General features: G+C 36.2%; 1 protein-coding gene across 1 annotated transcript in view; it reads left to right on the top strand.

Moving 5' to 3' along the window:
• The window catches only part of DNAH11 (dynein axonemal heavy chain 11), a 287,853-nt gene that overhangs the window by 212,227 nt on the left and 57,517 nt on the right, over positions 1-18,109 (top strand). The window contains exon 65 of the mRNA XM_081079668.1: positions 15,921-16,125. Coding sequence (XP_080935794.1) covers positions 15,921-16,125 — 205 coding nt within the window. The remainder of the gene's footprint in view (positions 1-15,920; positions 16,126-18,109) is intronic.

The following is an 18,109-nucleotide window of genomic DNA, read 5'->3' as shown; positions in this document are numbered from 1 at the left end:
AAGTAAATCCATTTACTAGTGACTGACAACTTATAATTGTTTAATAAACCAAACTTTACCCCAGACATGCATTTAGAACAATCTAATAAGCCACTTGACAAACTGCAACTCTAACATAAATATAATTGTAGCTGTATTTGATGTGTTAAAAATATAGTGTAATATCTGGAATGTCACTAACGTGAAATCCTTATTATTAAGGTTCTGACTCTATTATGAAGGCCTAAAATTTTTTGACAGTGAAATACATATTCTCTAGCTTTAACTTGGACGTTCAATAACACAATTTAAGGGTAAAAAATTGGTGACTCTCTATCTATAATATAATATACATTTATTTTTGGATAATCCAACATTTCAGCGACTGAAAAATTTGAGTCATGGTTTTTCTTCAATATGGATATAGTTAAGTATCAGTGAGAATCCCGGAGGCCTTTTATTTTAGAAGCAAATTATTTTACATAGAGCATCATGTCTTTATCCCAAAATATCAGGCCAGAACAATTTATTCCAAATAAAAATAATATTTACTGAATAAGTATGCTCTATTAGGCTTTATAGAGCAGATCGTATCATTTCAGCATTTTTTACAAGGTCAAGAGAAATTAAAATGATATGTAAGAATATAACAAATGCTGTTTATTTCTGTGCAGTTATTACTTTAACAATCCTAGCTCCTAAACTCTTATGTGCGAAAACAACCACTTGTATGAGGGTAAATTTCAGCTCTGTATCTCCAGTTTTTCTCACTACCCTTTCCCATGCAGATGTTTTCAGAGTATTTTTACCCAGAGGATCTGAGTGCTAGTGGAGTCCTTATATATTCTATATTCTATCAGCCACTGAATAAACCTTCTCTGAGAGCTGCTGTATGCCAGCCATTGTCGTAGGGGCTGCAGGTTCAAAGTATGATGAGGTATAGACCCTGCTCTTAAAGAAGCTACCTTTCCCTAGGGGAAACACAGACCTATAAACAATAAAAGGAATACAGCGCCATTGGTGAGATGATAGAAGTATGCATGGCAAGGAGTTGTCAATCCCATAGTGGAGATTTGGAAAGGCTTTATGGGAAAACAAATTACATTTGATTACATTGACATTTAATGTGAGTTTTGTCAGATAGACAAGTGGGAGAAGAGAATCAGAGAATGAGAGACCTAATACCAAACAGCAAAACACGTGAAACAGCCCAACATCTTTGGGGAACTGCAAATAGGATCCAAATCAGTGAAGAGTTTTTTGTTGGAGAGGAAAAGAGAGGAGTGTGGAGAGATGAGTGCACTGGGAGAGGCGAAACTGGAGAGATGAGCAGGGCCCAGAACACCGATGTTCTTGGGCACCCACAGATGACCCATAGATTTTTCCTATAGATTGATAATTATTTTTATCCCTCGCCCCAAATACACTCAAGGAGCCCATTCCTATCAGTAACACTAGTTGACAATAGCAATGGTTTTCCACCAAAGAACCATGCCTTCCTGGATAACAAATCTGGAATCTCATATTTTCACTTGAGAATCATGAACATAAGTCATGGAGAAGCTAGTGAAGACCCTGAAGCATGCTGGGAGTTATGCGATCAGATTTGTTTCTGAAAGGTTATGCCGCTGGTGGTGTGAAGTATTGATTAACGAGGCATGGACCTAGAGCCAGAGTCTAATTAGCAAACAATTACAGTAATCCAGTTGAGACATAATATGAGCCTAAATTAAGGCTGTGACTGTAGGGATAGAAAGGAGAGGACAAATCAAAGAATTTTCAATCAGTTAATACCATCAGTTCACGGTCATTACTTGGATATTGTTGGTAGGGAGGGTGATTGCCAGTCTTCTGCCGGGTTAAATGATGGTGTGATTTCTGGAGAGATGTGATATAGGAATAGGAGTAAGTATAGGGAAATATTTCACATAGAGATTCAAAGATTGAGGTGCTGCTTTAACATACATTCTCATAAAGGAAGTCTGAGGAGCCTTGGGACATGGAAGTAAGGAGCTTAATAAGGAGACCTTGGCTGAACATGTAGATTGGGAAACATCTACATAGGGACGTAATTAAGCCATCATGGTAGGTGTGATTACCAACAGAGATGCTATACAGTCAGAAGAACAGAGGGTGCCCTGACTCGACAGATGGGAAAAATGGCTGCTGAATGAGCTTAGTTAATGTTCTTGGATGCCCTATGACTACATGAAGTTTAATATGTGGAAACCTAATTTCTTAACCAGCTTTTCCAAATAAATTGGCATTACCATGTTTCAGTAGAAATCTTATGAATGCTACTTTGCTAAGCTAACTCTTACCTTTTCATTCCATTTTTCCCCCTAAACCTTGTTTATTTTCCCACCAACGTTTTGGAATCTATGTCTCGTTTTCATATCTATACCTTATGGTATAGCTCAGGCCTTTCATTTCTTTATGCTGACTGAAATAATATCTTTGCATGCTTTCTCTGCTCACTCCTCTCCAACCCAGAGAGTGGTTAAAATAATCTTTTTTCTAATATTGCTTCTATCTTAACTTCCCTGTTCAAGAACCATTAAAAATCTCGAATGCATAGTGCGTTGAATTGAATTGAAGCTCTTCTATTCAGCCTACAAAATGCTTTATCTGTTTGCTACTTCTGGATATCGTTTCACCAACCTCATTTTTCATTACTTCACGTAGGTAATCACCTGTCCCATGATGTGCTGTTATACTTTTCTTTCTACAAGTCCAAAATTCACTTAAATGCAACTGCTATTTAATCAGTTAAATGGGAATTTAAATTTTCCACAATTAATGTCTCCCACACATACTATATTCCATATTGTATCATTATGTTATTTTGCCTCATATGTCTCTCTTACAATGTACTTAAATATTTTTTATTCCTATATATCCTAATTGAATTACAGGTTTTCTGTGGATAAGAATCAGATATACTATATGCCTTTGGAAAGATGGTTAATCAAAATAAAAACAAAACAATAAAACATAGACTTTTACTTCTGGCACTATGTTAGGTTAGATGTGTGAATACTGAAAGATAACTGAATATGTTAGTTAAAATATTAAAAACACCGTTTGTCACTTAGCTGTCACCTTTTAGTCACACACACACACACACACACAAAAGTATGACTAAACAGCAGGAATTAGAGAGACAAGGAACACCAAAACTGGTTTTCTTTCTGATATACTGGTTAAAACCTGATGACCTTGAGTTTCTGTTTTGATGGGTATACAGAGAGAGAGCTTGGAACAAGCCTAGGGTTTATTCAGGGTGTAAAGTCTATTAAGAGATACCTGGATAATATTATAGCTTCAAGGGCACACACCTTTGTTTAAGGGTAAATTTGTTTAAAATGAACAAAAATATTAGCACTAAAGAAAGGAAACTTTCTTTTCTCTATCTTCTCATTGGGAAGGGGTAGGGAAATATTCCCTGAGAATTCCCAACCGGAAACCATCCTTCTTAGGAATATTCAAGACAGATTTTTACTACTCATATACACTAAAAACCTCAAACCAATAACTTAATTTAAAGTGGCTTTGGGTTGGTCATACCCTAATGCCCTTGGCAGAAGCAAACAAAAATTCTATCTGGAATAGTGTACATAAATCCAGACATTACAGGATTGTGAAAGATCCCAATATACATGAGCTTACAGGCAAAAAGAAAAAATCACAACACACACAAGGAAACATGGCACCATGAGCAAGAGCCAATAGAAGCATTAAATAATAGAATCATTACCACATTGCTGCTTTATTTTATATTTTTTGATTGTGAATAAGGATATGTTCATTAGCCTTCCATGAATTGTCTGTTGTTAACTTTTACTAATTTTTTCCACTAGCTGTCACACACAGCTATATATATGTAGGTTTTTCATCACTTTCTTTAGTTCTTCAAATTGTTTTTGCTGTCATTCATTGTACACTTTCTTGTTTTCCAATATGACTTTGAATTCATTCTTTCTTTGAATATGTGTCTTCCCATCATTTTCATAGGATTGGCATGGGAAGGCAGCTAAATGCAATGCTCAACCCCCTGTCTTGAACAAGCTACACATTCATTTTCAAGAGAGACTTTAAGACTGAGATTGGTCTTGTGCACTAGTGTACTGTTATTAGAGACTAGCATTGAAGTAGAAATAGTAGTAAGATGAAACTTAGTTCAATCTCAGTCTACTGCACTCTAGTTTGGTGATATGGGCTAAGTAGTTTAGACTGTTTTCCATGTTTACGTTTTCTTATCTGGTGAGAAAAAAATACAAAAGAGCATAGCACATATAGGTATTCAATATATATTACTTTCTTTGAATCTTTAACCAATGACTGGTACAGTCTGTGCGTGATTGGGAGCATGAATGGGATTCTAAGCCAGAGCTCCCGAAGTAAGACTGTCTTTTGGACATGGAATGTGTAAGCAAACCTTGAATGGAGCCAGGAAGCACATTAGGAAAAAGGGAGGGAATGAATCACGTCTTTTATGTTTCAGATTGCCTCCTAAGAGAAGTGTTGAAGGTTTGGGTTTGTAAAATATTATTATTTAATATTGATGCATATAAAACATATGCATATATAGAAGTGACAAAGCATAATGATAAATTAGATATGTACCTATCATTCAAATTATGAACTGAAAGATTCCCAACATTTGTTAAGCCACCTTTGTACTCCTCTCCTTTCCCATTCTGCTTCCTCTCTCAAAGGTAGTCAATATTCCAAATTTTGTTATCACTTCATTACTTTATTTAAAATAGTTTCATCATATGTACATATGCATTTTCCAAAACAAGGTATTGTTTATTTTTATTTTATTTAGGGCTTTATAAAAATGCCGTCTTAGTGAATATATTTTAAAGGGATTTGAATTTTTTACTCAGTATGATGTTTCTAAGACTTACCTATATTCTTGTTTTTCACTCTTATTCTTTCGTTTTTATCACTGTACTGTTCAATAGTATGTCTGTTCCTCTATTTAATGTTCTTATTGAAGGACATTCAGGTTATTTCCAAATGTTTTTGCTATTACAAGCCATGTTCCTATGAACATGAATATACTGAATATTCATATACCTATCTACAGATGTACACACACTGCAAGAATTTCTTCAGAGTAGAATAGTTAGATTATGGAGTATGTGCACAATCAACTTTAAAAGATAATACCAAATTATTTTCCAAAGTGTTCGTACAAATTTACATGCTTACCAGTAGTGCACAAGCATTGTGGAATCTTTCACAAAACTAAGTTAGGACTCACTCTTCTGCTGTCTTCTATAGTAATACGGAAGATTTCTGTATTTAATACCGTTAACCACTTCTTCCTAGGAGGAACTATTCCTGCCTCCTATTTTTCCCCCACCTCTTATTTTTGAATGGAAAAAAAACTGAGGACACTCACACTTTTGAGAATAGTTTTATTTATAAAAACTTTAAAAGTACTTTGGAATAAAGTTTAATATTTTAATGATTGTATTCTTTTCACCTGACAAGAAGTATGTTTAAACAAAGCAAATACTTTCTTGTTGCTTCATGTAATTCTTCAAAAACAGGGAGATAGAAAAAAACTTTATAAACTATTTACCCATATGCAAATTAGCAGGGGATATGGAAAAATAAAAATAGATTGATAGAAACAAGGATTATTTTTCTTTCTTTTAATGCAACAAATAAAAACTGGGAGGAAACAATGGAAAAGGAAATTAACAGGAAAATGATATAAGCTTTGTTTAATAATAGGTACCCATTTGCAGTGTTGAAACAGGAACAGAAATTTTTTATTTTATTTTTTTAGAGACAGAAAAATTTGAGTGTACCTTTATCGCATCCCAAACGAATCTACAGGTTTGTAAATTTTCTAATAGGTGTTCCTGTTCTGATCTCCAACAATGGACATTTTACTTGAATTCTTCTATCCCCTTCTGTCTTTGCATTTCTTTCTGTATACAATTACATGTGGGGTTACAAATGTTTCCCTTGGCATTATTAAGACAAAATAGCATTGAAAACAAGAAAAGTAGGGGAAAACAACTCACAGGGATTGCAAAGCTGGTGCATTCAGCTAGAATGTCTTTATCACATTCTTCAAGTGCAAATTGGATAACACTTTCATACTCCTGAGAGAAAGTCACATCCCCCAGAAAGGTTCTGGCTATTACTAGTGTTTTTGTTTATCTTAACTTCTGTTTGTTTGGGGGAGGGAGCTTTTTAAAAACTAATATTAGTGTATTCTTCCTAATAATGAAATGTCTGAGAAGATGCTCTAATAGATAAAGCATAGTCCAAAAGTTGAAGTTCATTAATAATTGGAATGTTGTGGAGTATGAAGTAATGAATACTAATTACTCCTTTCATGTCTGACAGCTCCCTGTGGACTAATACATCAGCCCAGACTTTAATTTGGTTCTAGTAATGGTTTCGTCAATAGCACATTAAATCTGTGTTTGAGAAGATATACAGTTGAATCTGACCCACATAGATGATGGTGCTGTCATAAAATGGCCACAGGCTGACAACAGCTGGGTAATTACAAATAATTAAATTCACCAAACTCCAGACAATCCTAATTTTAGGTAAAATATATCTTACGGTATCAATCGACAGAAAACGTATCTGGGAAGATTTATCAACATGTACTTTTTCCAAAGCAAATTTACTGGCTTACATATTAGAGAAGTTGCTGATCTGTGAAGCATCTTCATAAAACTATATCTCTTTAATCTTTCAAATCCTCCAGACATCACTGAAGTAATTTTTTAACTTTAATTTTAGCTGGAGTAACCTTACTGTAAGATGTAGTTTGAATGGAAACTACATATATGTTTCTGATATAAATATTTTAAAATATTTTTAAGACATTTAAAATATTTTCAAATATATAAATATTTTAAGACATTTTAATAAATACTTTAACTATTATAAATATTTTAAAAGACATTTTATACTTTATTCTATATTTACTTTTATATAATTGTTTCTTAGTAATAGTATTTAAGTAGCATTCCCTAGAAAGTAACTTAAAACTAATAGAAATATTAGCTACATGTGTGTACACACATGCGTGCGCACGGACAATTAAGTTTGTGCACTCATCCTAGAAAAAGTGCTACATACCTCACTGCTGAATATCACTATGGTCACCTTCAAAGTACTCCCCTTGGGAAGCTATGCACTGACACCAGTGCCCAGTCCACCCTTCAAAGCAATTTTGGAACTCTTTTTCTGGAATGGCCATCAGAGCTGTCGTCCTCTTACTCTTGATGTCATGAATGGCATCAAAATGTCTTCCTTTCAATATCTGCTTTATCTTTGGATAACGAAAGAAGTCATTGGGGGCCAGATCAGGTGAATAAGGAGGGTGTCCCAATACAGTTATTTGTTTACTGGCTAAAAACTCCCTCACAGACAGTGCCGTGTAAGCTGGTACATTGTCGTGATGCAAGAGCCATGAATTGTTGGCAAAACGTTTAGGTTATCCAACTTTTTCACACAGTCTTTTCAGCACTTCCAAATAGTAAACTTGGTCAACTGTTTGTTCAGTTGGTACAAATTCATAATGAATAATCCCTCTGATATCAAAAAAAGGTTAGCAACATCATTGCAATACATTCACAAATTTAATTGCAGACCTCGTGTGTGTGTGTGTGTGTGTGTGTGTGTGTGTGTGTGTGTGTTACTTATATATCTCAAAAGGGAAATAATCTGCTATGATTTTCTTTTTTAGCTTTTTTTTCTGTTCAGTGGTACTTGGACTCTTGAAGTATTAATCTTTTTAAAAATTCTAATTGAAGTTAGCTTTTATCTCTGAAGTATGTGTTGGTTATATTAACTGCATGAAGCAGCAAGACAATTAACTCATTTCTATTCAGGACCTTTCTTTCCTTCCTTACCTTGAAAGTCTTGCCAACTGTGCAGCTTTCAGCAGAAACCTTTCTTGAGGAACCGAGTTGGACCAAGTCGAGCAATCCTTCCTGCCCAGGTTGCTAAGTAACACCTCCCCTCTTGCCTCCCGCTACCTGATCCTTTCAGGGGCACTCAGCTGGAGCTGTTGGAGCTCACAAGTCTAATCTAGAAGCTTTTAATTTTAACAGCAGGACATGCAGTAAGGCTTTTAGGTGTCCATTGAAAAGTTTTTTTTCTTTCTCCTGAGTGTTTTTCTTTCAACTAGTGGGACTATGTTATTTACTTATCTCAAAACCCACCTGCTATCTCTTTACCCTGATACATCATCTCCGATGAATCCTGGAGAATGGAATTCCTCATAATTGGAGAACTTGTTAGCTCTCTGAATGGTCCATCGTAGGGTGAGAACCTGCAGTATAATAACATAATATCTTAGGGAATTTCTCTCCAAACAGCATTATGAAAAAGGTTTTGCAAATCTTTTTTAAAAAACAGACTCCTACTGCAGCTATTCCTAGTAAAAACTTCGATCTGCTACAGAGGCAAGTCCGTATTCTAAATTGAAGATGCTGCTTTTCCAAGTTTGGTTTTAGGTGGCAATAAAAAATGATGGTGTTTGTGCGGGTACTCAGAACATCTGATCACTAGAGAAATTTATTTAGGATTTTATGATCCAAGACTGATGGCATTTTCACCAGTAGCGACACTAAATCTTGAGAACAGTTCCAACAAAAGTAAAAGATATTTCCTTAGTGTCCAGAGATGCATCTTAGAAATAAGACCACCAGGTGATAATCTCTACTTCAGATAATCATCTCTACTGAGGCAGCTTTTACTGAGACAATGCTGCCTCTCTTAACTCACAGAGATTCTGGCTTTCAGGTAAATTTGAAAACTGGGAGAAATGTTTCCCCATGTCTATCAGAGAAATGCTGTGAACATTAGCCAAGAAATCATTTGCAAGTGTTTGTAATGTAATTTCCATGTGAATCTCCCTCAACAATAATGACCTTCCATGACTTGAAGAAATTAGGAATATTTTCATCTCAGAACAATGTTTGGCTGGATTTTGAATAAACTTTTGAAAGAACTTTGAAATTCCCAGTGTACCTGATTTTTATGCCAACCTGACATATGGAAAACTGAATTTATAGTTAATCTGTAAATGACCGTCTTTATTATACAACAATTCATTCAGCTAAGTAGTGAGCATTTTGGCAGGCTTAAAAGATATTTTCTTTTCCTGAAAGCCAGAAGTTGAAAAACTTTTTTGTAAATGAAATGATCTATTTTTTAAAAATGTTATGAATTAATTAATTCATTTTATGAAAATATCTACCAGAAATTATAATTCTTAGATTAGGGCTGAGCACCTTGATAACCAGTGCTCTTCTCTTTCCTAAACAGGAAGAAAATTCCTAATCAAAGATCAGCAGGGTGTGTGCTCTGAGCTGTGTCTTTATATTTTTTCTGTAGTGGCCATAGATTGTTACTGAGTCAATCAGATTCTCTCAGCACCCTTTTGTGATCAATGGTCAGACCAGTTGACAGAGGTTGGGGTTACAAGCTGTCCCCATCAGACAGACCAAATTAACCTGCAATCTGATGCAGTGAAATGAGCTTTAGACCAGGAGTCTAGAGACTCAGGCTCTAGTCCCCGCTCTGCCACTAAGCTCTGTGACCTCGGACAAGCCATAAACTTTTTGGGTCCATAAAAAGGGATCAGCTGAATGATCTCGAAGGGCTCTTCTTGGTTTAATATTACCACTCTGCTAGGTGAAACAGTGTCTGTGCCTCACCCTATGTCCTATGCAATTAAACCACGGTGTTGGTATTGGGAGAACACATTTCAGTTGTGAGCTCATATGATTAGTGTCTCACCTCCAAACCAGCAATTCTCAGCCAATGAGAGCTGGGGGGGCAGGAGGTGTTCTCTCCTTCGGAGGGACATATGAAAACCCTCTGAAAGCAACTCCACTGCAGCTTCAGAGATTCCTGCCCACCTCCCTGATTCTCACTGTGATGCAGTGTCACTGGCCAGTGTGCTGTTCCTGGGGAGCATGGGACCAGAAAATGGATTAGGAACTACTCCTTTAAGAAAGTAGTCCCACATCTGAAATTTATGTTGCTCTTCACACCTGCTGTGGTCTAGTGCGTTGACCTCTGGATTCGTGTCTTTCACAGAAACAACAAAATGATTGTTTGCTTTTCCCACCCCTCTGGTTAACTCCGTTGTGTGTGTTTTTTTGTTGTTGTTTTTTTGATCCTTCAAATCACTAGAGAGCATTAGCAGTCCATTTAGTTTTCCCAGGTAGGAGATTCACCAAAAATTAACCTAGCAGCAATGATAAAACCTACTGGGTCATTATGTAGTTTTTGCCTTTCATAGATCGTAAACACCCCAATTGAGGATAATTGATTATCTCTGGGAAATCTAAACTTATAAAATAATGTTCCAGAGCAAAATGTAAAACCAATTTTATAGGCAGTTATCCTTCTCTTTTCCATCAGCATAACAGAGTCCCCTGTGCCCCATTGGTTAATTCTGTCTCTTCACAGAGAAAGTCAGACCTGTCCCTGCAGCAGACAGAGTTCTGGTTCTCAAACTGTGAATGTTTCAGGGTATAGGTAGATGTGCAAGGGGGATTTGCAGCCAGAGTCACCTCGGAGCCATCTTATGGAGAGTCGCTGTCACTGAGATATTTGGTTAAATGCATATTTAACCAATTAAAAGCTATTGTCACCTGCACCCGGAAGCAAAACTGTCAGAACTTCATGATCCATGTTGTCCAGTCCCACACTTTTTTTCTTGAAAGGCTAGGGAGGCGGAGCACAGTTGTGTGTAGTGGCTGATTGGAAAAATCGTGGCTTGGTGTTACTGGGAAATCCAGTGAGATTAGCTGCATTGCTCTGAGAGGAGATGACACTGACACCATCAACTGCTGTGGTCCTCTAGAGTGGCAATCAGCAAACAGCCTGTCCTGAGAAGGCCTGGGAGCTAAAAATGGTTTTTATTGTTTTCTTTGATTTCCTTTTTTAAATTTTTAAAAAAATTTTCAATTACCATTGACATACAATATTATATTACTTTTAGGTCTACAACATAGTGATTAGACATTAATATAATTTCTGAAGAGCTAAATCTGGTTTTAAAGCATTTCAATAACAAAAAAGAACATATGGCAGGGATGTATGTTGCTCTCAAAGCCAAAAATATTTGCTCTCTGGCTCTTTACAGAAACAGTTATTCAACCCCTGCTCAAGAAGGATTTCTCCCCAAGGCCTGAACACCTGTGACTTTCAAAAATGTTAATGCTCCTGCTGGGGGGTTGTTCTGATTCACACACACACACAGACACACACACACACACACACACACACAGACACACACACATACACACACTCCACACGAACCTCAAAATTAGTCTGACTTCTTACTGCAGTCTCTAATCCTGCCACAATAAGTTGTCCCATTAGACAACAATTATGAAATTTTAGACTGGATTTATTCAGTGTTCTTCATTTAAGTTTAAATATTTAAAGTGTAAAAATGTTTAAATTCTCTTTTCATCTGGGGATATGAGTTCTTGGTTAAAACAGGAAGTTTATGAACTCAAACCCAGTGAAAATTCATAAGCAGATGAGGGAAAATTCAACCTGAAATCATGGAAGGTTGTGACACACCTGACATTTCTCTGAGACACTGCCAAGGGAGGAATGAATTCAAACTCAGACGGAGCAGTAATCAGAAAGTCACAAGACATTTACAGAGGTTGATTTAGAGTATGGGTTTTATTATTGTGGAGATGTAAATGAGTATAAACTTTGGTATCTTTTATGTGTGGGAACCCCAGGTAGCAATTACACAAAATCTTCACTCTTGAAACTTCCTTTAAAAGCCAATCATGCAAATTTTGACATCTAGACTAACAGTAATACAGTGAATAATTCTAGCAAAGGAAGATTTTCTCAAAGCTTACTTGTGAGATCAATTTTGGAAACACTTCAGTTAAAAAGAAGGTTAACTAAGAAATGTGTTCTTATCAAATAAGACCATCCTGTGAAAAACCTCATTATGCTCAAAAGTCAAGCATGAACCCCTGAGAAACTACAGTTAGCTTGGTTAATTATTATACCTTACCGATTGATAAAAGTCCAAATGTTATTGATTGACCACCCAATAGATTGTTCTCTTTTTTCTTTTTTGGTAATATCATTACTGAGGTATAATTCACATACATTCAATTTAATCATTTAAAGTAAACAATTCTATGGTTTTTAGTATATTCACAACATTGGACAGCCATTACCACAATCATTTTTAGAACTGAAACTCTTAAGCAGACACTAATCTACTTTCTGTCTCTATTGATTTGCCTATTCTGGACATTTCCTATAAATAGAATCATACAATATGTGGTCTTCTGTGATTGGCTTCTTTCACTTGGCATAATGTTTTCAAGGTTCATCCATGTAGCAGGTATACTACTCTCTTTTATAATAATAAAAATAATATTCCATTGTTGTAGTTGAATGATATTCCATTGTTGGATATACCAGTTTGTTTATCCATTCATGAGTTTACAGACATTTGGGTTGTTTCTGCCTTTTCGCTATTACTATGTTTCCCCCAAAATAAGACCTAGACGGACAATCAACTCTAATGCTTATTTTGGAGCAAAAATTAATATAAGACCCGGTCTTATTTTATTTTTGCTCCAAAAGACGCGTTAGAGCTGATTGTCTGGCTAGGTCTTATGTTCGGGAAAACACGGTATGAATAATGCTGCTATGAACATTTGTGTACAAATTCTATGTGGACATATGTTTTCCATTCTTTTGGGTATGTACCTAAAAGTAAATTTTCTGGGTTAAATGGTAACTTTATGTTTAAGATTATGAGAAACTACGAAACTATTTTCCAAAGTGGTTGCACCATTTTACATTCTCACTAGCAGTGTATGAGAGTTCTAAGTTAATTCCATCCTCACCAACACTTATTGTCTGTGTTTTTTTGTATTTTGGTTTGATTTTTCTTGTGTGTGTGTGTTTTTATAGCGATCTAGTAGGTATGAAGTGGCCCCTCACTGTGGCTTTGATTTGCATTTACTTGATGACTCATGACATTGAGCATGTTTTCAGATGCTTATTGGCCATTTGTATATCTTCTTTGGAGAAATGTCTATTCAGATCCTTTGCTTATCTTTTAACTGGGCAGACTGTTGATCATTATATGCCTGTCACATTGTAGGCACTTAATATATATTTATTTATTGACCAAATAAATAAAAGAATGAACGGATCAGTATGTAAAATTGTATACCTATAATGCCTATTATGAGACAGTAAGTGATTGTGGTTGTTTGTGGCAAGCCATGCTTGTCTTGGTAATGGTTATATGCCAAGTGACTACAAGACTCTCTGACAGCCTGGCACCGTGTAGGTGTTCAGTAAGTGCTTGTTGAGTGAATGCATGTTGGTTGCAACGTGTTTCATGATAAAAACAAATAACTGAAGAAATTTTCTGTAGGATACATGATCATTTAATGAACACGATATCAACTGGAAAATATATGCAAATGTGTGAACAGGTAGCGGCAGATCCTTAACCTGTGAAATAAGGCCTTAGGGCTACTGTGGCCCCGAATACACTAGCAACCACTGCCTGGTTCACTTACAACAATTGGCCTGTCTCTTGATATTCTGTGTTTTTCTTTAGTGGTGATGTGAATACTCATAATTTTACTTTTTTTTTAAAGGGAAGTATGTGTTATACAGATATATACTGGCTTAGAAGAGGGTTGCGACCTGAATTGCTTTTTTTCCCTTCTGGAAAAAAAATTAAACAGGAAGTCCTGACAAAGTAAACACCAACCAAAACTAAATAACGTGAGTGGGTTCACCACTTAATTTAGTAAAGAGTATCTCCCATGGTAGCTTGTTTGGCAGATCTTTTTCAAGCTTGTGAAAGCTTTTGTTGCAAATATAAGATCCCTACAAAGGGATCAAAATTTGAGAACTGGATGAAGACAATAGGTCATGAATCTCTTTAATCTTTAGAGATTCTTAGCTCTAATCTTAGTGATTAAATCTTCAATGATTGAGTGATTTGATTTAGTGATTAAAGCTTTAGTGATTTAAGAAAATTATGATTTTTTAACACTATTTACACAATATAACAAATTGTTTCATAAAAATCTCTCCAGTCCAATAAAGTGGCCAGTGGCTCAGAGGCCCTTTCCTCACCATATGACACAAGAGACGTAATCTCAAGGCAAAACACAATTATAAAACATCCACCAACAGGAACCTAAAATATTGCCACATATGGCATTCTGGGTATCCTCAAGTTAAAAAAAAAAATTGTTGCAAGCCTTGTGACATTTTAATAAAAAGGAACATTGCCTGAATGCTGAACTTACTAAATAATGTCTTTTTTTAATCTACCCAATTTTCCAAAATTGATAAAATTAGTAAACTAAACATCTCACCTGTAAGTCAATGAGATAAGTAGTATTCTTTTTTCATGGTTATATAAAATATTTAAAATAAAAATAAAATGGACTTTGGATAACATTTTATCATCATTATGGTGATGCCTCTATAATTAAAAGACTTTATACTGAATAGGGAAGAATCCAGAATTTTTGTAAGTATTTAAGGTAAAATAGGAGACTGAGAAGCCATTCCTTGCTTCCACCACACCTCTAGGCTTCTTGTATGAATTTGCACTCCTACACCATTCAGGCCATGTTGACGGAAGAGTTTGAGAAGTTCCAGTATTCGTGGTTTCTGTCTGATGCATGAATTTAAAAACTCCCCTTTACTAGGTAGGTCCTCATAGCAGGTTCCTGGCAGACAGCAGGACACTTGACCTGTCTCTCCTCCTGTACACCTGAACTCCGGTCCGCACTTCCAAGGCCATCCAGAAGACCCGAGAGGGCATTGGAGCCCAGCTGATAAAGTCCTTAGAAGTTAGACCTCAGCATCTGAGACAGAGAAAAGGTCAGGCCATCTCCTCGGAGAGGCTGCATTCATTCAGAGCTTTACTTGCGATTACAGCAACCCCCTCCATGTAGCTCAAATAGCATGGAGACCATGTTGCATGGCTGTAGGGTGTTATAGTAATGGAGGCAAAAATGCAGGCAGGCTTCAAAGAAGATGGGACCTGGAAGTCTATAAAGCCCAAGACATGCTCCCTGTGCATTGCTTTTGAATATTGGTTTAATTATTCTTCCTTGGGAAACCAGGAGTGCCTTTCTCTGCTGCTTGTTTCACCAGGAGGACAGAGTGATTTCAACACAAGTTTTCAGGTTCCAGTTCCAACTTTCCCTTCTCTCTGCCCCAATCCCAAATACCAGAAAAGGGTGTTCTGATTGGAACAGCTTGGACGAAGTGCCCACTTCTGGTCCCTGTGGCCAGCTGAACAGGGATACAAAATAGAAACATGGTTGCTGAGAGCCCACCCCTGTGGGAGATGGAACTAGGACGAATATGATCCATGCATTCCCCAAGGAGGATTCTTAAACGTTGCTTTTGAGCCAGTGCCAGAAGCATTGGAAAGTAATGTTAAGTATGTGTGCATTTTTAATATATATATATATATTTTTTAAAATATACATACACCTGTACACAAATACATGCAAACACATACATACTCATTTTATCCTTAAAGAATAACAATGTTTAATAGAAAGTTGATCACAGAAAGTATAATAGAAGCTAACATTTGTTGTTTTAGGAGCTTTATATGATTCATTGTGTTTATAATAAGTGTTATAGTGACACTATGAGTTGAGTACTGCTATTATCACCATTTTACATAGGAGGAAACTTAATCATGTGGAGGGTTAGTGGATAATTCCTGTTCTTCCTGTACTTTAGGGAAACCGAGAGTAGCTGAAAAATCTTGAATCACCTGGTCTTACAGCCTAGATATATTATCAGAATACAGGAATGAAATGACACCTTAATATCAGTTATGGTTCAGGGGAAGTTCCTGAATGTCTGTGTTATGTCCCTTTTAGGTATATCAGGATTGGAGATAAAGAATGTGAATTTAACAAGAATTTTCGTCTTATCCTTCACACAAAACTGGCAAATCCTCACTATAAGCCAGAATTACAAGCTCAGACAACCCTCCTCAATTTCACAGTCACAGAAGATGGTCTAGAAGCCCAGCTGCTGGCAGAGGTGGTCAGTATTGAAAGGCCAGATTTGGAGAAACTCAAGGTAAAACTTATGAAGTCATCCACCAACACTTATTTAGTACCTGCTTTACATAAATTATAGTACCAGACACACGAGTATAAGACGGGATTCCTGCCTTCCAGGATCTTACAAGCTAATGAGAAAAATGAGGATGTATTTGAATAAACAATTCGAAGGTACTCCTGACATAGGAGGTAGCTAGGGTTGTGCCTCAGGTAGGAGGTACGCTGGCTGTAGATCGAGTTTGATGCGTGTGACTAAGACAAGCAAAGGGGCACAACAGTCAGGGGAACCAGGTATGTGTTTCTGCAGGTGCATTGCTTTGTGGGTTAGATCATCATAACCAATTCAGCCAGGGCAGAAGAACGAGAAAGAGTAATGGAGTACGACTGGGAAAATTAAGGGGTTGTAACTGGTTATGACTATCCCGTAAAGGAAAATTTATGGCTTTAAGTCCATTGATTAAGAAAAACTACTGAAAATAATTAAATTCAATGCTGAACACAGAAAACAACAGAGTAAGACTGAAAACATAGGAAGAAGGCAGTGGCAGAGTTGAGTATTTGCAACAGAGACTTTGTGGCCTACAAAGCCAGAAATGGTTACTATCTGGCCCTTTATGGAAAATTTGCCCTTCCTGGTAGAAACTAATGGTTTTCAGATGGTGGTTCCAGGAACAGTAGCTTCAGCATCAGCATTAGCCAAAAGTATTGATAGCTTGGTTATTTTTTGTGATTTCACTTTTTTTTTAAAACATTTTATTGGGGAAGAGGAACAGGACTTTATTGGGGAACAGTGTGTATTTCCAGGGCTTTTTTCCAAGTCAAGTTGTCCTTTCAATCTTAGTTGTGGGGGTGCAGCTCAGCTCCAGGTCCAGTTGCTGTTGTTAGTTGCACCATCCCTTGCGGGAGTCGAGGAATTGAACTGGCAACCTTGTGGTTGAGAGCCCACTGGCCCATGTGGGAATCGAACTGGCAACCTTCGGAGTTAGGAGCACGGAGCTCCAATTGCCTGAGCCACCGGGCTGGCCCTGTGATTTCAATTTTGATAATGAACATTTTCTAACATGATAGTAAAGAATATAGTTACAAATCCCCGTATGATCATTGTCCAGCTTCAATAATTATCAACATTTTGCCTCCTGTCATCATTTTATCTCCATAGAAGATTTGCTCCTATGTTTTCTTCTAGAAATTTTATAGTTTTACCTCTTAAATTAAGTCTGTGATCCATTTTGAGTTAACTTTTGTACATAGTGTGAGGTACAGATCCAACTTGATGTCCAGTTGTCTTAACACCATTTGTTGAAAAGACTATCCCTTTCTCCTTTGAATTGCTTTTGTTCCTTGTTAAAGATCAATTGACTATATTTCTGTAAATTTATTTGTCTTCTTTTATTAATACCATACTTTCTAGATTAGTGTAGCTTTATAGCAAGGGTAATGTCAGTCCTCTGACTTTGTTCTCCTGTATACTGTTAGGTCTTCTAGATCTTAATATCTTTCCATGTGAATTCTAGAATCAGTTTGTCAATATCCACAAAATAATGTACTGGGATTTTGATTGCTATTGTGTTGAATACCAGACAAGAAGACATAATATCTTAACAGTATTGAGTTTTCCTATCATGCATATGGAACATCTCTCTGTTTTTTCAGATCTTTGATTTGTTTCATCAGAATATCAGAGTTCTTCGTATAAATCATGAACATAATTTCTTAGATTTATACTGAAGTATAATTCAATTTTTGGTGCTAATGTAAATGGTACTATGTTTTAAATTTGAAATTTCAATTGATAATTGCTGGTACATAGAAAAGCAATTGATTTTTGTATATTAATCTTGTATCTTGTAGCCTTGTTATAATTTCTGATTAGTTTGGAGTTCTTACATTGATTCTTTGGGAATTTCTACAAAGACAAGCATATCACGTGTGAACAAAGACTGTTTATTTCTTCCGTCCCATTCTGTACACCTTTTATTTATTTTTTGTGTCTTATTACA

This window comes from Rhinolophus hipposideros, assembly GCF_964194185.1.
Source record: "Rhinolophus hipposideros genome assembly, chromosome: 18".
NCBI lineage: Eukaryota > Metazoa > Chordata > Mammalia > Chiroptera > Rhinolophidae > Rhinolophus > Rhinolophus hipposideros.
This window is presented reverse-complemented; position numbering and strand designations above follow the sequence as displayed.